General features: G+C 37.7%; 2 protein-coding genes across 2 annotated transcripts; one reads left to right on the top strand and one right to left on the bottom strand.

The window, feature by feature from the left end:
* Nucleotides 1–17721: 17721 nt before the first annotated feature.
* Nucleotides 17722–21372, bottom strand: LOC124209891. Its single transcript, XM_046608129.1, has 7 exons — nt 21058–21372; nt 20443–20528; nt 19948–20251; nt 19159–19876; nt 18724–19093; nt 18441–18635; nt 17722–18312 (listed from the first exon to the last, which is right to left on the bottom strand). The coding sequence occupies exons 1-7, from the start codon at nt 21249–21251 to the stop codon at nt 17966–17968; spliced, it is 2214 nt and encodes a 737-aa protein (XP_046464085.1). The 5' UTR covers nt 21252–21372; the 3' UTR covers nt 17722–17965.
* Nucleotides 21373–21724: 352 nt separating this feature from the next.
* On the top strand, nt 21725–23826 carry LOC124209890. Its single transcript, XM_046608128.1, has 4 exons — nt 21725–21920; nt 22368–22516; nt 22601–22776; nt 22873–23826. Exons 1-4 carry the CDS (start codon nt 21822–21824, stop codon nt 23265–23267), a joined length of 819 nt encoding a protein of 272 aa, XP_046464084.1. The 5' UTR covers nt 21725–21821; the 3' UTR covers nt 23268–23826.
* Nucleotides 23827–24875: the final 1049 nt, after the last annotated feature.

Here is a 24875-nt window from a genome sequence, read left to right as displayed (position 1 = left end):
AAATACGAAAAACGCAATCCTTTGCCTGTTAGTTGAAGCTATTTTTTCCCGAGGCCTCCTATCAGTTGGCTTTCCTTATTTATCCTCGCCACAGCAATAATAATTTTTTCATAACTACTAGGCACACTAAATCCATTTAATCTAAAGGGAAACCTTGAAATAAAAATAGCAACGTTCTCACCAAAAGGTAAACAAAGGAGTGTTTCAGTGAAGAAAGAGATAGACGCCATTTGACCAATTTCCATTATTTACGTCGAAAGAAAAGACGAATAGCAAGAAAAAATCCCTTAAACAACCGAAAACTGTTGCTTAAAACCACCTTAGGAGGAGGAGGACGGGGTCGTTCACGAAATGTCGTTGAAAATTGTTCTCCTAAAGCAGATGGTCCTTCTGATGATCCCACAACTTCGCTAAGACAATCGATTCGGAAATAAGAAAGGCCATTTTTGGGGAAGATAAAGACAGCATGTTAGGTTCACAACCTAAATTTCTTGACTTTTCCAATTACATAGAAATAGTTCTCCCCCGTTCAGCTCTGGAAATCTATATTTACACAGTCAAATCTGAATGTCTCTTAACCTTTTCATTGGCGCTCTTGTATTCGCTTATGAAAGCAATATCCAATTTCAGTAGTTCCAATTTTCTTTTCACATGTAAGCTTTATGTGCACCTCCAGGAGTGTTTATAGTTCTAAGGGTTTTACATACGTACTTTGGCTGCGATGAGTAGAATGTGGTGACCTACTTAAGGAAAAGATGTATCACTTTCCAAAGATTAAAAAAAAGTTGGAACGCAAAAAGGTTAAGGAACAAGAAGCGTTATAAAAGATGCCCCCACTTTAAAACATCCCAGTTATTGCGCCATACAATCTATATCGATTTTACGCCTGACTTGATGATTACTGTATGCTCAGTTAAAGTTTTTCTTTTCAACAGTGCACAAGTTCATGTCCTTTTTTCTAATCTTATATTTAATTGATGGGGGTTATGCAGGTTATATACTCTCATCTCTTTTTGGCCGAGTCTTGTATACATTTGTTCTTGGAATGCTCCACTTATTGGCGGGTGCCATCGGCTCGTCAATGAATGAAGTTAATGAACTTCGTTAATGAACTTCGTCAATGAACAAGTTATAAGAACGTATCGGCGTATCGTATCGGCTCACGATACGAAAAAGACAGAGAATGTATTGGTGATACAGTATCAAAACACCAGAAAGCACAGTTTTCTTTAGATAGCATTTTATGAATTTTTTAGCATAGACGTCTAAAAACTCAAAAAAACTTAACGTTTACATAAATGTTTCTTTTAGGTCTATGTGCGCTGATTTCAGAGGGGATGTCCACATACTTGTTGAATTTCCGTGGCGCACTATCATTCCACAATTAATACGGGACGCCATAAAGAAATGGACATCTTTAAAAGAACACATGAAGCAAAGATACATCGAGACGGCAAAATACGAATACTTCCTCTACACAGCGGTAACAGATGAAATCGCGGAAGAGGAGTGGGGGTGGTGGAATTTTGTTACATAGAAAAACAAATTTTTGTGCTTTTACGCAGTACATTATTGCGATATCAAAATCCAATTGCTCTTTGTTTAACAAGTTTTCCAAAAATTTTGTATGAAAACAAACCACAACCAAACAACGACTATAAATACAAAAAAGGGCCTAGCAAAGGTGATGAATTGGTTGACGGAATTATAATGAAAACTAGTGTGAGGATTCTTTTCAATTCAATCTTGTTCAATTCAGTTTGCGCCTTAAACTTTGCCCGAGTAATTAGACTTTCAATCACACCAGAATTTTTGAGCTGCAACGAATATTAACAAATTATATGTTAAGAGAAATAACTTCAATTATTATTGAAACATACCTCGGAAAATTTTTTTTTGCTAGGTTTGCAAGTGGAACCAAAGCTTTTGGCCTGGAGAGTCATGTTTTCCTTTGTTTGAGAATCGAAAGTTGAGTTGACGATTAAACAGTTGACGATTAAACAGTTGACGAAAATCCACAGGTGATTTTTTATATCACGAAATTTCATTTTGATGTTTTGTCTCTTCAGAGATTCTTGCAAATGTTTTTGTTACTTTTTTAGTAACATAGTTGACATGTAGACCTCCTCTAGTAGTTGCGATTGAGTTTACGAATGAAACTTGTTGAAATCCATCATCAGAAAAAGCAACAGCGATTTCCCAGTTTTCACTTACTGCTTCATAAACGCATTTAAGCTGAGCTCCATCATCATCTTCTTTACCCTAGATTGAAAATTACCATAAGCTTGTTTTTTTAAATAATCAATAAAGATGAATCAACAACACCTTCAGACAGAGATCAACGTAGTCCTTGAAATTATTGATAGGAATACGCTTGCCGTTTAGGAAAACTTTAACGCCACGAGTTGAAGCGGCAATATCGAAAGCACGGCGAGACAGAAGAGCAACTGCGTCCTTATCCAGCGAATCCATCTAGCAAAACACATTGAATGTATTTTTTTTACAGGAATAAAATTTTGCAAAGATGTTTACTTTGAATCTTGCCAGATCAGGCGAGAAAGTAATTTGTGTGAAATCCTTTTTTGTGTAGTTTACGATCTTGAGAGTTCCAGCTTTTGTCATGTTAGCAGTCCAGGTCTGCTTGAACTTTAGCCGCCCCTCTTCAGATGCTGTTTCCAAATGAAATGAAGTGCTGAAGGTGTTGCACATCTTCCCCCCAAAATCAGTTAATTTGTTCTGTTTTTCATTAAAGTTGCTGTCAAGAAAAACATGTCCAAAGATCAGAGAGGGGACATACTCCTTTTCTACTGTGTCTTCTACAACAGGAATGCTTTTTCCATTATTGTAGATCGTAATTACATTATTCTCCCTGTGAGAAGCAAAAACCATGTTTTAGAAAACTGATAACACACCATGCAGTAAATTCCCAAGCTTACTCATCAATGTAGACTTTAATGACATTCATCTTGGGATCTCTGACTTTGTTGTCTGCAGCATTGACAATAATGCTGTCAAATATTTTGTACATTCCGGGTACGTAAGTAATTTCTCTCTGGATCATTCCAGGATTTTCCTCATAGACCCACATGGATTCCATGTCGATTCGGCAAATTGCCGTTTCGGCGAATCACTGATTGTCGATTCGGCAACATCGCCGAAATGGTACCTAAATTAAGTCATTTCGGCAAATTTATATGTCGATTCGGCAACTATGTAATTTTTAGCGGTATTTCAGTCAGTTGTTTCTCTGCTTTCACTTAAGAAGGTTATTCTTGCTGTTATTCCTTTTTTCTTGCAATGGCGGGAAATATCTGTGTTATTTGTGCAATGGAAATTTTTTTTAGAGGGGAAGTAAAGGTGGGAAGCAAGCGTCACTTAATTTTTATGACAGAAGAGCAATCAAATGAATCAAATGAAGTGTCTAAAAAGTACAGTTAGGTGGTAGGCTAAGTAATAATTGGATAGTAGGCTCTGTCTGGCCACCAATTAAGTGGTCAGTTTTTCATCAGCCTATAAGAACGAATAATGACGCCGAAGGTTGGCATAACAGGGTCAATGGCAGAATGAATGCCAAAAGAATTTTTATGTCTTAGTACCTATGTTACACCAAGAAGCTAAAATGATTCCCCTAAATAACAAATTGCTGTGCCAGAATAAGATAAAAAAACGTTGTCGTAAAATTACGGCTTGTGTCAATGCAAAGTTAATCGAATTGTGGGAGTCATGCCCAGATAAAATCAGTTGTAAAAAATTATTAAAAGAAGTTGCGGAAGTGTATAGTAACAATAATGAATTGAATGATGCTTTTAATTTTGATGACGATAAGGATGATTTGAGTGATACAGATTAGAATGATAGAAATTCGAGGCATACTACGGGCATTTATACGAAAAATCTTCGGCAAGTTTTGCCGAATCGACAATACCATTTCGGCATTATGTCGATTCGGCAAATCCAATTCGGCAAATCCATTTTTTTGCCGAAACTTCTTTAACAGGCTGAACTGACCCGATGAACTCATGGGGCCTCAGTAAAACGTACTGATGAACAGATATCTGCACGGAATATACATCGGGATTATGTGGCTTACTTTTCCTTGCCAGCCAGTCCGCCATTGTAAATTGCTTGGTCAATCTAACTTTCGGCTTTCGGGGTTACTTCACGCATGCAGGAGGAATGGAGGAGTTGGTGGAGCAAATTTTTTAGGCGATGATGATATCTGCCTCAGGGGAAGGAATGACATTATTGACAATAAAGAGAGATTCATTTACTTGACAAGATGTGCAGATGCTGAAAATTTTTCATCTTAAGCGAAAATAATCGGTTTTATCCACAGCAAAAAAGTATCGTTCAAGAATTCCATCCATTCTTATCCAAGTTACCCATCCCCATTGAAATTCATCTTATCTTGGTCATCTACAGAAACGAATCCAAAAACAGTCCGAGCATTAAAGATTTCCCCCCTCTGATGGCATGGTTTCGAACCATATGCAAAACTGTCTTCAGCCAAAAAAATTTTTCGGAAATCGACGACGCCTAATACAACACAAAATACATCCAACATCGTGAAGTGCCTTTTGTGGTTGAACGACGAGGAAACGTGGCAATTATTTTCCCAGGCGATGTGGAGCCACTCCTATCAGAATAATCCCTCTGTAACATTTTGTTGAAAAATCGTCTTGCGTCGTCCAAATAGGATTCGCGTTGCATGACAAGTACCCCAACAATAGCACATCTCAATCAAAATGCAAATATTCCTTTTAAACTTTGTTCGAAAGTTTTTAATGCTATTTATTTCTATTAATCTGCATTTACTTTTAGCCAAGTTGCCTTTTTACTGTCTTTGAAAGAACAGATTTTTCTCGTAACCTTTTTAAACTTCAACCAAGCCTTCAAAAATTCTGTTTTGTATTTTGAAGGCTTTTTTAATGAAACCTCATATTGAATAGATTTCTTTAATACAACATTTATTCTCGAATGGATAATCACCAAGAAAAACAACAGTTTAACCTTTTTAATTGGGGTAATAACCTTCTTTTCCACGGCATCATCCACCTTTGAAGTTTGCACCACACAAGTAACGCACATTATCATGCGCGGCATCATGAACAACTTCATGCATGACGTCATTCACTATGTCCTGAACGGCAGCACTCAGAATTTGACTGATATCTCGATGGCGATCTGTAAAATAATAAATTAAAATCAAATAATATTGAATTTTGTGAAAACCTTGGTAGACTAAGGTAAGTAGGAATTCTTTCGTCGTTTTAAAATTGAAACTTTTTTCGTCTTGCATAATTAAGATGAAATTAGAAAAGAACATTTAATTTTTAGATCTTCGAATCAATTCCATGGATAATGTTCTTCAAACTATAAGTAGTAAAAAGTGATAAATTATGCTGAAAGTAATGATGATACATTATCAACAAGTGACAACAATGCAGTAAAAAAAAAAGCTATCAAAACCCACCGTTCCTAAATCTACAAAATTGAGCAAGCTGAAGCCAGGTAAACAATGGAAACTAAGTTTTCTAATAATTCAAAACTTATGGAACGAAAACCAATTTTAGATAAACCACACAGAATTTCGTCACAAGACACTGTTATTACATCAACGTGTCAATGTCTTGTTCCTCATAAAGTGAGTGATTTTTCAAACTCTGGTGGATTATTTGGAAGCACTTCATGTGAGCTTTCCATTACTCCGTCCAGCATGTGTCAAAAACATGACCAAGTGAATGAAAACTTTTGTGACGATTACAAAACCCCATAAAAAAGGGAAGGAGAACAAATAAACGAATGAATGATGAAGAAATCAATAAGAAGACTGTCAATGGAAGGAAAATTGGAGATAAGTCAAAGAAGATTCCAAGGTTGAACTCGAAAAGAGAAATGGCAAATGGTAAGATATACACAAGATATACAAGATCTACCAAGATATACAAGATGTACATGGTAGATATACACTAACATGTTAGGATTCAACAACAAAAAATAAAATTACTTCTTTCTACGTTAGTCGACAATCACCTTCTACAAAATTACATGTTGACATCAGAACCCTCCTATTAGTAATCCATCAGCAGCACAATTTCTGATTCTGGATTTTCTTGAGTGGTGGTATTCTTTAATATCCACTCCAATTTCTTTTCTTAGCTGGGTTTTGATAGATTTGCTCGGTCTCCTCAACGCAATCTCCAATCCACAACGCCGTTCTCTACTAAATTTATCAATGGATACACACTTATATCCATAACCCTATCCACCGACCCTTCCACGACGTCGTTTTTACATCTTCATGGACACCAAAACTTGCATCCACTTCATGCCACGGACCAATAAAGACAAATACATATTACATCCGGAGTTATCTCAGCGTTTGGTAAAAATCTTTCGGACTTGCAAAGTAAGTTAAAAACATTTACAATTGAACGTCAAAAGTTTGGATTGAAATCACTCTAATCAGATGCTGTAGCTACGGAGGCCCGGAAATGGTGTCAATCTATCTAATTGCGTTAGGTACAGTTCTACACCAGGTCTGTTATTCACGAACTGATTTTCTGTATTTTCTACTTTAAAAGTTAAACATTTTCGTATAATCGAGATTTTTTTCCAAAGATTTTGATTCTGACGAACTTCTTAAGACGCTTTCAAAATAATGAAATCACCCCAATATCTCAAAGCTCTACTCCATAAATAACAACGACGACTTTAAATAACTTCCTAAATTTGTTTTGTTTCCTAATTTGAGATAGCCTCTTTCAAAAACTGGTGCATGTGGCTTTGGAACAATCTAAGGCATCCATCAAAAATTTGTGTTTGAGAAACCATAAAAGGCAAAAGAAAGCTAACGATCAACTACGATATAATTGTTCCTGTTGCACAAAGGTTCCACTTACAAAAGGTAGTGAATCGAAACACCAAATAAACGGGAAACGTTATCGTTTCTGTTGGGATCAAAGTCGTTAGGTATCGATGAAGTAGACGGACTTTAGACTGAGCCAAACAGTGAATAAGCGTGAAACATTATCGATAATTAGTGTAAAAAAGTAACGATGGATAAGTTCACCCTAGAGTTGTTTTCTATTGACGTTCGAAAGGCTGCTAATCAAGATGTGAAATTTAATGTGAGAGAAAAAACCGAGAGGGATTTTTTTTAGTGCTGCCTATTTAGCTATCTGTTACTGGATAGATGGTCTTAGGAGTGATGCGATGGAGTGAGAAACGAACGAAATAGTTGCACATGTTTGCAAAATACCCACAGAAAACTCTAATAGCATGGTAATACAATAATAAAATAATAACCGTTAGGGCTGTAACGCAAAGCTTAATGAACGGGTTTTTTTACATGGGTTGAATAGATGGGTTTTTTAAAGCATGGGTTTGATCGGTATGTGCAAAAAGCGAAAAGTGACCCTTTCATGGTCATCCCAACGGAACACAAAAAGTATACCAGGCTACTATTTCTAAATCGATCATGCATAACGTTTACAAATTGTATTTCTATACTTAGTCAAAAGAGTATTGATAAAAGAAACTTGAAAATGTTATTGAAATTTAAAAAATCCTCCTCAACTTTTATCTCATTGAACAAGAGCATTGAAATAACTTTAAAAAATTCCCAAAATTTTTAATAATCTTCTTCTTCTAGCAGTGAGACGTCAGACGTCAATGCTGTTTTCTTAACACTCCTGGACGTCTTTGTCAATGACAATTTTTTTAGTTGTTCATTTTTTCGTCTTTCTTGAGGCCACAGTCATATTGCAAAACGAGCTTCTCTGTGTGAATACTAGACGGCGATACAGCTCCAGTTAGCCCGCGGACCCAGCGATACGCCTCGTAAAAAAATACCCCTGTTTGTTCACATTTTTGTTTTTTTTTCCTTGAAATCGGGCAGTGGACTGGGTAATCATGGCCTGGGTTACAGCCCTTATAACCGTGCTAATAGGGATATTTACAGTTGTTTTTCTATTTACCAGATACTTGGTAACGCAGCTGCCAATGCCACAGCACGAAGCTGTCAGCCAATGAAAATTACGCGAAAGGGGACAGCAAGGTTGACAACCGTTAGGGGGAGGAACTTCGTGCACTTCTCCTTCTGTCTTGCGTAGTGACATCGGCTGCTGCGTTTCCAAGAAATAGAAAAAAAAAGACAAATGTAAAGAGCTCTCTTGCTTGTAGCTTGGCTTTGCATGTTTTATTATTGGCTCGTCGGCCGCCAAAACTTCACATCGTGCCAAAGACAAAGAAATCAGAGTTTTCATAATGCTCAAACACGGTTCACATCGGCCCGTTAAGAAAAAGGGACCGAGGTCACGAAGAAAAAAGACAAAACAAAATAGAACAGTAATTGGGGATAGAATTTATAGTAGGAAATGATTTGATTGGACAAAAAGAACAATCAATTAAATAAACAATCATGAACGTAAATTTCTTCCATGGTCATGGATCACCCTACTTTTGGAGCTGGGCTCTTAGAATTATATTAACACAAATTAAATCATTAGATCACAACAAATTGTGCCGATGGTGATTGTAACTCGAGAAGAGAATATTTTTCTACACCAAAAGGTGAAATGTAAGCTAGGTTTGTTCAAAATTGTTTAAATTGATTGCAAATACAATTTTTAAAAATTTCAATTATCTTTGAAGAAATCATCATTCTCCTCTATATAGTTTGCAATAAGTTGTCTTGCGGAAATGTGGTAATTCAAGTGTCCGTATACTTGATGCGATAAACCATTTCTGAACATAAAAATAAAAATGTTGAATTTTCAGGAAATAAATTATCAATTTCTAAAATACTTACTCATCCGCCTGGACGCAAATCAATTTTAAATTGTGGGTTTCCAAACATGTGTACATTGCCGTTCATTTAGCAAGAAGTTTTCGCTAGGCACCTCACCGAATTTGTTATTTACTCCATCTGCGTAAAAGTTGACGGGTTATCGACCAATTTTTCCACCTTGCTGATGTCCCAGACTTCCAGTTTGATGTAAAGAAACACTTCCACCCTGTTTTCGACCATTACTTTTCGATAAACATCTCTTTCTGGAATATTTCTGATGGATGCTATTTACAACGTGTTCAATGGATCACTCTTCATCACTGTTCGACATCTCTGATGCAAGGGTCGATCGACGTGATGATAAGGTTCGTTTGATGATAAGGTCCCCTCTTTTCCCTAAATAACAACAAAATGGAAAACTGTTTTTAAAATTTCCAACGAATTTTAACAAAAGTTTTTTTTAACCATCAGACATACAAATTTATCGTGTTCCAATGTTGCAATTTGGATGTGATGGTTGTAGGGAGTAAAAATCCCCGCCTACTACCGTAATTCTGGAATCTGTTCTCTCCAAATAATAGTCTTTGTCTTAGAATAGTCTTTGAGTAAAAGAGCAATGTGATTTCCAAGAAATAATGCATACACAAATGAATAGTAATGCATACAAGAATCTCATAAATAATGCATACAAAATTAATAGTTGAACGGACCATTCTCCTTTTGAGAAAAAGGTAAATCCACCACCGTCTGTTTGGGTTCGTTCAAGTGTGAGCCTTTCCACTTTTGATGCGGTCAGGTCAAGTATGCCTACCAATTGTTCTACAGTCAAATCTGAAGGAGTTTCCATCTCACCCGTTTCACCTAGCCGAATTGATTTCAACAATGTGGATCCTTTTGGGTATGAACTTAACTTGTCTGAAATTAGCTCTTGTATCAGACATCGCTCTAGGACTCTTGGACTTTAGAATCTACCTCGAGTTCCTTTGAAACTATATAGCAGGTCCTATTTCTGTTACCATTTCACCCGCTATACAGATCGTAAAATGTTTATTTCTGCTTCTTTTTTTTCGGAAGTGGGAGCTATTGCAACAATAGACACTATTCATCAAAGGTATAGTCAATTAAACACATTGTGCTAATTCTTCCCCCTTTGCTCTCCGACTAAAGAGCCTTGTCGTTACAGTTGGCTCACTATAAGTGATGGCGATTTCTTTTTGAAGGCTGATTTCTTCTTCACATTAGGCTGAATAGAATATGGGGATTCTCAAATTTAGTAACTACTAGTAAAGTATGAATTCGTGAAAAGTAACCTGTCTATTCACCAATGATCTAGTCTGTTTAGATCGTGTTAGATGCCATTATATTTAATGACAAAACATTAAAAACAAGCTGTTGCAACAGTTGATAAAAAAATATGTACATATTAAGATTGTTTGTTTATTTTTTGTTGTATGCTTCACCTGAATATCATCTATAGGTACAAAAAATCGTTTATGGATTCATTCTTGGCACAATGAAATGACCACTTGTCCAGCAAAGCATCCACCGAAAGATTCGAGACAGAAAATAGCAAAGCAGGATACGTTGAACGATCACATCCATAACGCTATTCATGTCTATAGGTAATAAATTGTGTATTTTTATTGTACGATAAGTTGCAATCGTAAGATGTTGAATATTGAATCCGCGTCTTTCAGCATTGAAATATTGGTGATAAATATGACAATCTTAAACTTTTCTTCACTTTATTCCAAATTCGAGATCTTGAGTCTTGAGTTAATCAGTGTCGTTAATGGTAAGAAACTGACGGAAAAGAAAGGTTAGATTTTCACGAAGGTCTTCCGTCTTTTATTATTACGAAATCATGTAGTACATAATTCAGAATTTAAAAAAAAATCTTATTTATTGCTAACCTACTCGCCATAACACTCAAAAAATTTAAAGGCCTGTATTATGAAATTGGATTTTTTTTAGTAATTTTTTTTAGAAAATTAATATGATTATTTTTCAGAGTAAAAACCAAGTCACGCTAATAACACAGTACAACTGATTTGGTTAGGACAGCTAGAAAGTTCATTTCTACAGTTTTCGTTTATCAACAGATGTCAATGACCTAGTTGTTATGGCGTCCGAACACATTCCTACACTTTCATCCTTTTTCGGGCTACATATTTTTCCTTTACAAGTATGCAAATTAGGTTTTTCGAGTTTTTCACTCTTTTAGCGAAAGGAAGAGACCCCAACATTTTTTTCTCGACCGCGTTTCTCTCCCATCCTTAGCTGGTTTTATGCAGACTATTCTGTAACATTTTGGTAATTTTTTTTTAAGTTCGGGTAGCTGTTAATTTTATTAAAGCATGATCGTTATGTTGGTACCCGTGTTAGTAATTTTTAAAAATGTAATCGAACTTATTTGCAAAACCATTGCCTCTTTTGATCGTCACAGTTCATTATAGAGAAACCAACTGTGTTACGTTTAAAACGCTCGAACTGTTCTATTTGGAATTCTAATTTCGAAAATGTTGAGGTTAAAAAAGGCAAAAAGCCTCGATTGCATAATGGGGTAGGGTGGAAGTATATTTGATTCGTTTTCCCGACAGGCTATTTGGCGAGCTATTTGGTACACATAGCCTCGTGGAACTCTTTCTACATCAAAAGAAAAACCGTTGACATTAAATGGTTCATCACTCTTGGCACGTCGAGTTTTTATTTGGTCTCTGAACTGCTGAGGTGAGCTAGTCCCAAGTCTCAGCTGTCCTCTGAGTCTACGGCAGTCCACAATCAGAAGTTTGCTTAGTTTATGCTAAAGTTGCCTTATCAAGACTCCCATTTCAATCCATCGTTGATGTTTTATTTTTCATGGAATATGTAATTCATCTGTGTGTTCATAAGTCATTCATTTAAAGTTAATGGTTGCGTCTTTGCTCCATTTTCTTATATTTTTAAGTACTTCTTTAATTTTTTATAAACTGCTTTGTTTTTGTTTTTGACAATTTATTCTTCATACAACTGCTTCGGACATGCCACCTCAAAGATTAAATTTTGTCAAAAGGTAAAAACAGATTGATTTTTTTCTTTTGGTTACACTTATCTTACCTAACACACGTTTCCAAAAAAGTTAGAGTTTTATGAATATGAAGCAGAAATTGAAATCAGAACTATACTCTTTTGGTAGCCATATTTATTTATATAAAAGCTGCATGAGCATTAGTTTTATGAATATTTCTACAACGCATTTGACTTGTATGTAATTCTTTCAAAAGACGATTTCTAAAAAGATAAGTAAATTTCGAAAAGGATGATCATCTGTAGGAAAAACGTGAACGGAGATTTTCTTATTAATACGACTTAAGAATTATTTCATTTTTGTAAATGCAAATAATGCAGCTACATTAACGGACGCGTTATTCGTAACACTGACTCATTTAAAAGTTAATGCCTTAAACTTTACGGTTGTTTGGAACATTTTTTCTAACGGTTCAGGTCCTTCAATTACGACATCTTCGATTTGCTTTAAGACTTCGGAAGCCCCAATCCTTGCGTTGACTAAAGTAAAGCACAGTTACTTAAATGCTTGTAAAATTTCGAAAGTTATTCTAACCAAATGTTTAGTTCATGAACGGGGTCATAATAGATCGGAAAGTTCTAATCGAAAATTCTGAATCCATGTTGACTTGTTGTTGTTGAATCCCACTAATATCGACTCGAAAAAGTCTCCTATGACATCGGGAGTATGAAGAAGAATGGGGAATATTTGTTGTAGCATATTCTTCGGGGGGGTTCCTCAATTTCACTATCTCGTAGTACTAGTAAAGAAATGGTATTTAATTAAATTCTGCTAACCTAATAATACATAAGTTTTAAGTTATAGCCATGAAAAAAGTAACTTACTGCCAAAGGAAACTAGTGTCCATTTGCCTTTTGTTTTTTGGCGAAGGCGTCGACAAGGGTTTGCAATTCTCTTGGAAAAATTTTTAGGAACTTGTGAAACTTGTATTCCACACACCAAGGGAGTTATTACAGACTAAGACGCTTTTAAGTTCTGACAAGGTGCTCGGAGGACGGAACGGAGAAGCGTCGAAAGACATCTCAGCCGCCAAGCCTCATATGTTATGTTCCCAATTTATAAGTTATAGTTAAGTTACTAGGTAGTGTTTAAAATTAATTTCAATTGAATACCGAGAAAAGCGTCCTCTAGATGTCCAAAACGCTGGTAACAAGGGCGAAATACTGCTTTCTTCGTTGAGTATGTTAGCTCTAAGCTAGTAAGAACCTTATATCTTAGTTACTTCTCGTAACCAGTCGCCAGCTTCCTTATCATGGTGTATTTGGCATGCCAAACGAAGGTCGTGGGCTGCCTGCTCCAAATTACCTAAAACTCTGAATGTAAAACGAAGGAAATTTACTTTTGTTAACTTTAATTGTTTCAGATTTGTATTACCTTTGCGCCCATCTTCTATATTTTTAGGCCAAACCAAGTTTGGATTAAGAGTAAGAGCACAATGGGAGTCCATAATACATGCATGTAGTATGTTAAGATTGACAAAACAACTGACTTTTTTCACATAGATTTGGGGCCATGAAGGGTAATTTTTATCATACCTGTAAGCATATCTGTAGCAGCTTTGAAATTTGTATCGGCTATTGAAGCCAAATCTAGTTGTTCCTGCTCTGCAAAATAATCTTCATCGATGTGAGAATGCCTATCAAATTCCTCTGATGATGGGAAGCTGGTTGAAACATATAAAAACAACAACAGCAAAGAGCACCATGTGCTTATGTAACGCACAATTGTTGTAAAAGTGACTCTACCTGTATCTAAACGGCGTTGCCCTTGGATGGCATCTGCTGATTTTCAAAGAAAAAACAAGAAAAACGAAATAGAGACAACCAACTAAAGCCAACGCCCTAATACCTTTTTCAGTTTTCAAAGTGACAACAAGTCTTCGTCTTTTAGTTCATCAAATTCAGATTCTGATTTGAGGGCATCCACCCGTATCGTCGGCACAGCCCGCGTAGCTACCCCCAGGAAAGAGGAAGAAACGCGGAACGTGATTTGGACCACCAAGGACGGTGTGGAAGCGATAGCCGTAGCGACTCGCGTAGCACTTCAGCGACACGTGGCCGGGAAAATTTAGCAGATTTGGGAAATAACCGCAGTTGCTACCGGAAACGCAGCTGTTCGGTGAGTCACAACCGTAGCCGTTAAGTGGACAGCACTCGAAGTCGTTCAGCAGTCCGCGGCCGAAGTTAGCGAGAAGATCCGGCGCTCCCTGAAAGCGCCGAGTCGGATCAAGAGGCAAGTGATACGACTGTTATTTCTATACCTATTTAGCAGGAGCCACTTCTACTGAAGAGTTTCCACAAATGTCGCTCAAAGGAACTCAGGACATTTATTACTTACTACACCTCAGAAATCGGCGAAGTCGAAACAGGTCGAAACGAGAGAATACAGAATAGTATTCCTTCCTTTGAGAAGAGCTCGTTTGACTTGCAAGTTCCAAGACTGGACCCATCCATGGCTCGAAGACCAAAAGAAGTAAGAGGAGGAGAGGCCAGAAAAAGTGGAGGCGAAAGAGAAGTCCCTGGCCACGGCTCAATACAAGATTTTGGACATCGCAAGCCGCTCCTGTACGTGTGGGGAAGTGTAGATACAGCAGCCGTAGTCGACCCCCTTATGGTAAACGTGGTCTAATCAGCCTTGCCTTGCTTGGGGCCACGCCTTCCACAACATCACCATTCAGAGGAGAGAGAACATCTTGCGACAGACGGAAGTTTTGAGTTGCTGTTGCCGGAATCCACCCTATTCAAACCGAAGGAATGTGCCCTTCTCTTCGGCCGTACCTTTCACAGAGGCATGGTGAAGGACGCTTCCGATTACCAGAAGTTTTAGCCTTAGGACGTCCTGGAGGACAGCCGTTCACTACCACATCTATCAGACACGGCAAGGTCAGCATCCATGGCGTGAAAGGCGGGAGATCAGGATCCGATTCCGGCTTCAACCTGCACGGCAGTTTCAACAAAAGAGGCGCCAAGGGTTCTTTCAACAGGAATTCAATGTCAGTTTCTTCGAAAATACTTGCTACGCCATTTTTTGTACGCCCACCCGTGGTACTCAGTATGGTTGGGGGAAGAGTGTGACAATTTGCTTCCTTTTTACCATTTCGGTGGGGGTTAGAATTATTTTTACCAGAATCCTATTTCAGGGCCGCTCCGGGAAGAATATGTCCTTTAGCCCGTAGTTGTTGGCAGCAGTGATCTGTCAGGCGCATTTAATTCGTTGGTAGAAAAAGGGACAGTGGAAAGACTTCCGCTCGAGAACCGATGCGGCATTTTTGCAACGGCATTTTTGTGATCCCAAAAAGATTCGATGGCTTTAGGCCAATATTTAATCTAAAAGGGTTAAATAATTTGTAGAATAGTTACATTTTCAAATGGAGGGTGTCAGCGTAATGAAGGTAATGAAGGAGGAAGGTTTATTTTACAAAAATAGACCTTTTTAGACGCCTATCTTACCATTTCCATCCATTTGAACGATAGGAAGTTTTCCTGTTCATGTGGGAGGGGTCACTTTTGCAATTATCACGCCTTTGTTTCGGCTTTTTGTCTGACCCATGGACCATCACAAAGATCCTTAAACTGGTGGTGGCCTTGCTAAGAAAGCGGGGGATCCGAATCGTTGTCTACTTGGATGATTTTCTCATCCTTAACCAAGCCAAGGAGGAGACAGAGCGCTATTTTGTGCATGTAGTAGAAATACAAGAAAATTTGGTTTTTGATTAACTGGGAGAAATCGGTGGGTGTGGCCGCGCTGAAAAGAGAATTTCTTGGGTTTTTGTTTAATTCCAAGAAGATGTCCGTCTCTATGCTCCAAAAAAGTAGAATAAATCATAGAGATTTTATGTAAAGCACGTTTGACCGTCGATATCTCATTAAGGGAGGTATAGAAAGTTTGAGGGAATTCAGCTTGGGCGATCCATACTATTTCGTTTGCCCATTGGCACAAGATTATGTCTGCTACAATTGTCCGCCCTGCCTTGTCTGGCTTTGTCTGACCAACTGACGAGGGTCAGATGACGTCAGGCAAAGTCAGACAAAATCTGACGTCATGTGACCTACGTCAATTGGTCAGATAAGGCTAATTGTAGCAGACATCATCTTAACCAAAATGCTGCGTTGCCGTGATGGCAACAAATTTCAAGAAAGATGTCGAACATCCCTAGTATATGCGCGTTTTACTTCAAATAAGATAGTTTAAACATTGTGTTTTATTGAAATTTCTTGCTAAAAAATTTGGAAATTAACCAAGGTAACATTTTTTCCCCAAATTTTTGCGTTTCCTTTTGCTTGTTGGGGTTAAATTACCAACTCATCTTGGGACCCCAGTTGTCCTAGTAGAAAGATACAGTGGGCACCAAAAGTGTCCGGACACCCAAGAAAACCTTATGGGAAACCGCTGTTTTCGCAAGGCGAAAAAGTGGTAATATTTTCATTCGATTTGAATGAAAATTTTTTCGTAGGTTCTCTCGGGTGCCAGGAACAACCCTAATTTTTTATTGAATTTTAAATGCTCCTTTCGGTGAGCTCCGGAAGCATTACCCAGTAGTTCTCCCCCTTCAGTTCTCCTACCGTCAAGTAAGGCAAAGCTTCCGGAGCTCGCCGAAAGGAGCAGCGCAGTCGAATTCGTCGTCTGAGGAGGGGGAGGGGGCAAAATGTCGACTGCTGGACTCTACACAGAGTGACCCATCTCCTTATCTCTGCCCTACCCACCCTCAAAATTGATTTCGTTCACATCTCCGATTATGAGAGCCATGCACTGCTGCCGGGTCTACGGAATTGCTTACTCTACCCCCACGTTTTTCTGAAACAAAGGGGTAGTAGCAGAGTTATAGATGTATGGTAGAACCACTGCCTGTTAAATTTTCCTCTCGGAAATTTTTCCCAAAGTTGCAGCCAATATCGCGAATCGAAAGTGGGAAAATGGGCTTAAGTATCGATTTAGACCTTATTGTCAGCGCCAACAGCGGCCATCTACTGAAACTTTGTTCATTTTGGTACTGGAAAAAAACAATGTGTTTCCCAACACACCCGCTGTGGCTCTGCAACTAAGGTCTGGCCAGAACACTTCCAGGGGGAAAAGGCAATGGAAGGCCTTTCCATATAAGTGGTTAAACCATACATCTATGGCTCTGGTAGTAGGGACTGACGGGGGAGAGTAAGCAATTCAGTAGACCCGGCAGCAGTTTTTTGAAGTTTCAAACCAGTCAATAGTCTATCTAATGTTCCCCTTTATTCAAGCCTTTATTACTGTTACAAATATGGGGTATGACATTTGTTTATAAAAAGTTAAACAATCAGTAAATTGATGTGTGATTTTCAAGTCATCGTAACAATACACAGTGCAGGGTATAAGACCAATCAAGTTTTCTTAGTAATAAAATTTGTTTAGTTTTATCATTTTAGTTTTATAGAATTTTTCCGAATGCTAGTACCCCGAGGACCATGAACGTTTAATTCAGAATGTTATCAGAGCAGCTCGGGCGTGTTACTCAGAACCACGTTTGCGCGCATAAAACTAAAAAGTGCTTACATTTTTATTTATTTTTTGCGTGGGTGCGCGTGAATTTGCTTAAATGCGCGAGGATCGGGGGGAAATGCGCGTCAAGTATTTCTATAAGTTTTACAAATGCGCTGATTGTCACGTGCTGAATGTTTATTTTACGGTTAAAATTATTTAAATACCCGGCTAAATTTTCCCATTTTTAGCGCGCGATTGAGTGGGACAAAAAATTCGCTTTGCAGAAAAGGTGCGAATCTGCAACTCTTATCTCTTTCAAATATTTTAGTTTTGATTAATTTTTAAAATATTGCTATTCTTTCAATTCGACCACTTTTCATAGTCATCTTACGATCAACAAATAATCAAATAATTTCACTTTTTTAAGATTCATTGTATTCCATGGGTCTGAACTGAATGTTACAAAGAAAAGAAATTTTATGAAAGATGTGCCATTAAAAGGTTTCAAACCGAAGTTATACATACTATAAGTTTTGCTATAAATTTGTTCGTGGACTAAATTAGGGCTTGAATTGAACAAATAAAAACATTTAATTATTTCTCAGTTTGGCTCAGAATGAGATGGGTTGGGGAACGGGGTCTTTCAATAATGCTTCTTACTCGTGATGGTCGTCAGTAGGGCTAACAAAGAAATTGTATTTTTCCGCCAAACAGTGGGCGTTTGATCCATCATCGACGTCTGTCTCATCACGGTAAGGAAGTATGTCTTGGTTGCTGCAACTGCGAAATACGACATATTTGCCTAGATAAGTTTCCCAGGATACAGTTTGTCTGTATTCTCTGTTCTGTATTTTGTTGTTCATAATGGACTGGACACCATTTTCTCCTCTTAGAATCTCCTCCAAATCACATTTGTTCTCGCCATTCATCTCTGAGCTGGCCTTCGTGTTGATTAAATATTCTTCCTCCATTTTCTGACATAGCGCTTGAATAAAATATGTACCTGAATGTTGACAGCAAAACGAAGCACGACATGATTTTAAGAGTTTGAAAAAATAAAGATCCATCAGACATGCAGGTTATTTTCGTGCTTGGAAGCTCTTAATTGTGAGCCTATATACTTTTACTTGCCTGTTTGAGCATTTCGCATAGAAACGAATCCTGGAATTGTTGATTTGATGGTTATGAAATCCATAATCGGGGGATTTCGGTTAGGCGCGCCGTCTTTATAATTTAGAGAATGAAAACAATTCGTCATGTATTTAATCGCTGCTGAAGACGTGCTTAGTTGCACTGTGGATTCTTTGCTTTCACCGGTACTTTTATCTGCAAGAAAAAGTCAAACGTAATTTATTATTCCTAAAACTTAGAGCAAGAAGTTGAATTTATTTTCTAAAGAAAATTCAAACAGCACCTGGTGATAAGAGGGTAAGCGGTACAATGTTTCTCTCATTTTGTTCCAGCACTCCCTGGCAAGCTTGGACGATAAAGATTTTGGGTTTCCCGTAGAGGCTGGGACAGTTGTTGTATGAGAACTTGTACTTGAGTTTGTTGACGTTGACATAGAGACCATCCGCACCGGCGATGGCGTTTTCGATGCCGTGCGACAAGAGACAAACGACCAGACAGCCGTACTTTGAAAAATCTTCGTTTGCCAGTTTTTTCATTTCGCCTCGGATATCGAATGACATTAAGTTATGATGAATCACAACTTGGAAACCCAATTTCTCGAAGACAAATCTGAGTCGCTTCCAATCCTGTGCAGTTCCTGCACGATGCGATAGCTAATACAAAATAAAATATATTATTATTAAGTTAAAATAAATTTTTTCGACGATTTATTATATACCTTTGTGAACAACTCCTGATTAAAAATAACGCAGAGGCCGGGCTTATCGTACGTGTATATGGGATAGACCTCCTTTGTCGCCGGTTGAAAATAAGCATCTTCTAGGATTTGTGACAGGGTCGGTCGATCTTTTTCGTTGAATTGAATCATTCGCTTGATTAGATCAGTAGCCTTTCTATTACTTATGCCCTTTGGAATCCAAGTCTTTTGATAAACCTCATTTTTGGTATTGGGGATGTTTACGAGACGCGCCATTTCGGTATTGCCAAACGGATGAGTTGGGCTGGAATCGACGCCGTCATCCGTTCCAGTCAAGACGTAATGGTAGAAGCAACCGAGAATGAATACGTCGAGCGATTGGTGAAGTGGTTGCTTCTCACGACGACTTTCAGGAGCTTCCCAGCCTTCCGATGCGACAGTTCCAGATAAATCTTTTCCCTGATCGAGCTGTCGGCTGAGTCGAAAATCAGTTATTTTGACTGCGTAACGATTGGAACTGTTGCTTGATTGAATTTCCTTGATAAGGAAACTGCTTGGCTTGACGTTGCGGTGGACGAAATGATTTTGGTGGAGGTAGTCAAGTCCCCTTGTCGCCTGGAACAGGATTCCTTTTGCCGATAAGGATGATAATATCTCTGCCGCTTTAGTCTTATGATCTTCGGAGTTTTGCTGGAATAGGTCAGCAACCGAACACAGGCAGAGCTCTGTTGCTATGTACCTGTCAATTATTTGTATTATAATTAAAATATGTCTTTGATAAAAATTTTATTAAATTCTGCTGTCTCTTACACAAAATCATTTCTTTCGTCCGTTTCGTAGCTGAAATAGCGAATGAAATTTTCGTGGATATCCAGTTCTCGGAGGATTCGAAACTCGCGTTCTATTTCAATAATTAGATCGTCCCTCATTTCTATTTTTTCAATGGCCACGTCAATGTTATATTCGTGAAATCCTTGGAAAATTTTTCGCTTATTGTTGGACGCCTGTCGCGGAGAGTTTAAAAGAGTTCTGGGCTCACACTTACGAACTCCCTTCTCTTGGGACCATTTGCAATCATAACTCAATTTACCTCCTCTTCGAACCCAAGCCCTACCTGTGAAAGAGTTTTTGTAAAAAACGAAATAAAATGAATAACGATTTGTGAACTTTTAAACACATTTTTTTTTTCGAATTTATTAGCTAATGTAATTGTTATATTTTTCTTATCGTGTTAGTTTTTTGTGTTTCACTCAGCATGGTAATAGAGTAACATATGTTAACTGTTATGTGTAGTTGTATACATACCACTCTTAGAGGCAATCTCATTCGGGACAATCTTGAGTTCCACTACATTTAGAGCCGGATGCTTCTGGGTCGCCTGCCAAAGTTGACTGAATATTGAAATGGTTAAACAGTAGATACAAAAGGAATTAGGAATTAGGATTAAGGGAGAACGAACCCAGAAATGCGCGTGTAACGGAAAACCGCAGCTACTAGAGAAGTAACAAAAACATTTTTCTTCAACAGTGACGGGCATCTTATCAAACCTGCCCATCAGTTATAAATGATTGCCAATAATATTTTTTAGGGTAAGTAGTGCGTAAAGTTTATAACAAGAAATAAAGATGGAAGAAATGTTAATAGGCTATTCCCTATTCCCGCTCTTGCGGCCACCTGGCCAAATTGTGGGAAATACGGAGCTTAAAAATAACGTTTTTTTTTTTTTTTTTAAGAAGGATTGCTATTGGCTTTTACATGCATTTATTTGCATTTAGCAAAAATTGGGAAATTGGGAATCAAAACTGTTTTTCCCAATTGTTATTATTTTGGAGTTTTGGAAAAAAAAAGAATGTTTTGGTTTAATCTGGGACTCTGGGTTCGCTCTCCCTTATTCAGAAAATTGAGGTTTTTCATTAATACCTGTAAACTTCGTCGGGGGCTGTTATAGTAATCCGTATTTGACGACAAGGAGTCTTGTTTCCTTCGGATAACACATCATTGGAAACGTTACTTGCGCTTTCCTTCGTGGTGTTACTGCTACCCAATTCTATCGAACCTAAAGCGGAATCGGCACTTGAAGATGCGTTTATATCAACCAACAGAGACAGTGTCATTTTATTGTCTTTCTGTCGTCCTGATCTGCACTAAAAAGACTAGGAAAACCTTAAAATGGTCGCATTCAATTTGAAACGTTCGAAATCAAAATGTCGACTGCTTATCTAAGCGACGTCGCGGAGTGTGAGAAGGAATGAGTGGCTTGTACAGACCCCCACTTATCTATACGTAATGCGACGTAATGCGATCATATCTATTTATGTAGTAGTTAGATCGAAATAAATAAAACGATATTCCGAAACAAAAATAAACCAGCAGGTGAAAATACGCATGACATTATTTAGAAAATATAAAGAATAATATATTCTACTATATGTGCAATATTTTAAAAAAATTTCCGAGACACATTAATGAACAGTTTTTTTAATGATCAACAGAGTTTCTTTGATTGTCAAATGAATGGATGATAACATGGGACAGCCTTTGATCAAGATAGGCACGATATTAGGCCACGATTACAAATCCTCCAGCTGCAGTTCAGCGGGCCGACACCGACACCGACCATTTTGTGTGTTGTAACTAAGATTCACCTTGACTCATAAATTGCGCTGACCGATTATCCACGTGAAATGTATTCACGAAAACAGCAGAGGAGATCTTTCGCCAAGCTTCGTGTAATTCTGGTTTTGGTCCTCGTTGTTCTTGGAAACGCCAACGGGCGTGAAAAGGTAGGCTTTTTAAAAATTGGCATTTAATAATACAAATATAACAAATCATTGTAAGATTTAACTGAGACTGTAATTCCTAATTCAAAACTCGAATTATTTCAAATTCGATATTCTGAGACATTCACATTCACATACGTATCTTTGAATTTCGTATCGAAATTTCGAAATACTGATGCAATTCAATCGTGGTGCAATGCAACACAAATAATTTTATCGATGCGTCATAGCCAAAAACGGCCAGAGATATGGAGGCATGAGCCAGACGACTCAACTAACCAAATTTCAGAGCTTATTCAAGTTGTTTCTAACGTTGTCTAGTCAGAAAAAAAAATTAAATCAAATGCAACCAGAAAAGCCTTATTTTAAAAAAAATTTGTGTTTGTTTTTATTGCAATAACCTCCATTTTGTCTTTGTTATTTTCAATTGACGCTGAATTGCTGCTATAGTGCCTTGAAGATGCCGATTGCTCTTTCAGTACTTTCTGCTCTAACGGATTTTGCGAAGGAGATTGCGTTAAGTGCCAGTTATTCCGACGAGAGGAATCTGCTAACAGCTGCGTCAAAGAAATAAAAAACTGTGGTCCCTGTCTTCCGGGGTAAGTCACAAGCTTATTTTAATTTTTATTTCTTTGTTTGCTAATCATGATGTGATTGTTTTTTTGTTTTTGTTTTTTAATTAGAACGGAAGCAGAAGACCTAGTAGGAGGGGGGAAATCCATTTATTGCAAACCAATTGGCAATTTGTCGACTCCTGTAATCGAAACTTCTGTCACCTACTGGGTGATAACGGCGATCACCACCATTGTGATTGTGGCCGCGGCTGTGGGCGCTTTTTGGAAAAGAAAACATCTTCGAGGTACGTACGTTCACTATTTGGGATTGTGTATATAATAAAAGACTGGCATATGGCATATCTTTATATCGTGAGTATGTTTTTATTGTTTTATTTTAGATTTTTTTCGCCGTCAAAAGTCTACCAGTAACGACAACCCTCCTCCCTTCAATCCAAATTTTAATCAGACACCCGGATTTCCGGAAGCGATAAATCACGTTGTTGGGTCGTCTACCGCCCCTGATTACTCTTCAGATGGGGAATCAGACGATTCTACTGACCCGTCATCAGCTTCGAATCGGCTTTTGCACCCAGGAGAAACAGTAAACATCAGCAACGCTAATCCAGGGATTTATCAAGGTGTTGAAATTGATCTTTCTGAATTCCGGAGAAGTGAAAGCAGTATCAATATTGAAGGTTCGCCAGGAGCGCAGTTTTCTTCCATTAGCATTGATTCATATAACGAAGATGAAGGCAATGTTAGTTTCGCGATCGTCGTAACTAAAACTAATTAATAAAGACCTAAAAGAGGTCACTACATAATCTTATATAATGATAAAAAAAATTAGTATTAATTATAATTGTTTGTTTTTTACCATACCTTATAGTGATGCAAAATTTTTTCTGGGTTCTTTTCAAGGGTTTTTGCATTCTAAGGCGAACCCGGAGGGAACCTCTTGTTTTTTAAAAGGCCTATCGCTATTTTCACAAACCGTGCAAAATTGGCAGTATAGACCTAGTCGCGTTACATTTTATATTCTTTAAGTTGTTTATCCGTTGCACATTATCCGTTCGTGTCTCGGTGATTTACTAACAAGCTTAATTTTTAAAAACAATGTAACTCCATATTAAATCTTCTTTGTAATTGATTGTAAGTCAACCCAGTCAACTCCTGCTGACCGGTGTAGTGATGGATAGTCAGTCAAAGAACTCCCTAAATATGCTATTCTTTTAATCAGTATATCTGTGATGGTCAACAATCACTTTACTTCAACTATTAAGTATAAACTATAATCTGTAGAATTGTGTTGCTGTTTTTATAAAATAAAAGCATAATAAATAACGTTCGATTTATGCAGACCTTTATTTGTACTGTGTACGCACTACGCATCCCCTTTTATTAATTTTTTTTAATTCATACTTCAAAATGACATTATTAGGCTGAACAGTGGTGATCCCTATCTGTTCTGTTTATCTAATAATGTTGGGATTACCTTTTAGTTGAGAAACCCTGGAAATCCGATCCCTTGCATACGCACACGAGTTTTCAAGTCTGTTATTATCAGGGTTGTTAATATCGCAAAAAATAAGTATTTCCGATTGCGATAGCGATATTGGTGTTTTTTTTTATTGCCGACTATCGAACGATGAAGTTTCAAAAAAGTATCGGTGCGATAATCGCCGATAGTCGCCGATACTTTTTACAACGTTGCAAAATTAAAAAAAAAATTTATAAAATATTTTTCTGCAGATTTTTTTCAAAAGAAGAAAAACTATATTAACAATATCCTTTGTTTTCCAGTTCGGACGTGGTATTAAAAAAAACTTGGATGAGCGAATACACCACTGTAGTGCTCATCCATTTTCAGCTGTAACTTAATGCTGCTTTTAAGCAGTCTGCAGTAAAAAAAAAAACTATCGCTATCGCGTCATCGGCGATGAAAACGCGATTATCGATCGATACTCATTTTGAAACCTATCGCGCGATAATCGCTCGAACAAAAAATTTCATTTCCGATGACGATTTCATCGTTCATCGCGGCGATATTAACAACCCTGGTTATTATCCTAATAAAATCATTATGCATTATTAATTTTTCAAAGACTGATGGAGGTCTCCCATGAGGGTGCTTTCCAAATGGCGTTGTATTCATTTCATTGTATGCATGCTTACAAACAGCAACTCTTATTTTATTGGTTTATTGCGAAAGTGTGAAGAAAAAGATCGCGCTACCTTTTACAAATGAATGGCAATCTCAAACCGTCAGGTGATAGAACGTCTCTCACATACACCTGCCAACAACTCCCACCGATTCGACGACCTGTGAAGTCGATAACGACGTGGGCCCAGCGTCGATTGTAGGGACTCAAATTCGTCAAACCGAAAGTTTGCGTTTTCAGTT

This window comes from Daphnia pulex, chromosome 12 (genome assembly GCF_021134715.1).
Source record: "Daphnia pulex isolate KAP4 chromosome 12, ASM2113471v1".
Lineage (NCBI taxonomy): Eukaryota > Metazoa > Arthropoda > Branchiopoda > Diplostraca > Daphniidae > Daphnia > Daphnia pulex.
This window is presented reverse-complemented; position numbering and strand designations above follow the sequence as displayed.

Coding starts and splice junctions, on each gene's coding strand:
- LOC124209891 (XM_046608129.1), bottom strand. CDS start 21,251: ATGACACTGTCTCTGTTGGTTGATATAAACGCATCTTCAAGTGCCGAT. Junction 20,252..20,442: donor TGAGATTGCCTCTAAGAGTG/GTATGTATACAA, acceptor ACTCTTTCACAG/GTAGGGCTTGGGTTCGAAGA. Junction 19,094..19,158: donor ATCAGGAGTTGTTCACAAAG/GTATATAATAAA, acceptor ATTTTGTATTAG/CTATCGCATCGTGCAGGAAC.
- LOC124209890 (XM_046608128.1), top strand. CDS start 21,822: ATGTATTCACGAAAACAGCAGAGGAGATCTTTCGCCAAGCTTCGTGTA. Junction 21,921..22,367: donor ACGCCAACGGGCGTGAAAAG/GTAGGCTTTTTA, acceptor TTGCTGCTATAG/TGCCTTGAAGATGCCGATTG. Junction 22,517..22,600: donor TGTGGTCCCTGTCTTCCGGG/GTAAGTCACAAG, acceptor TTTTTTAATTAG/AACGGAAGCAGAAGACCTAG.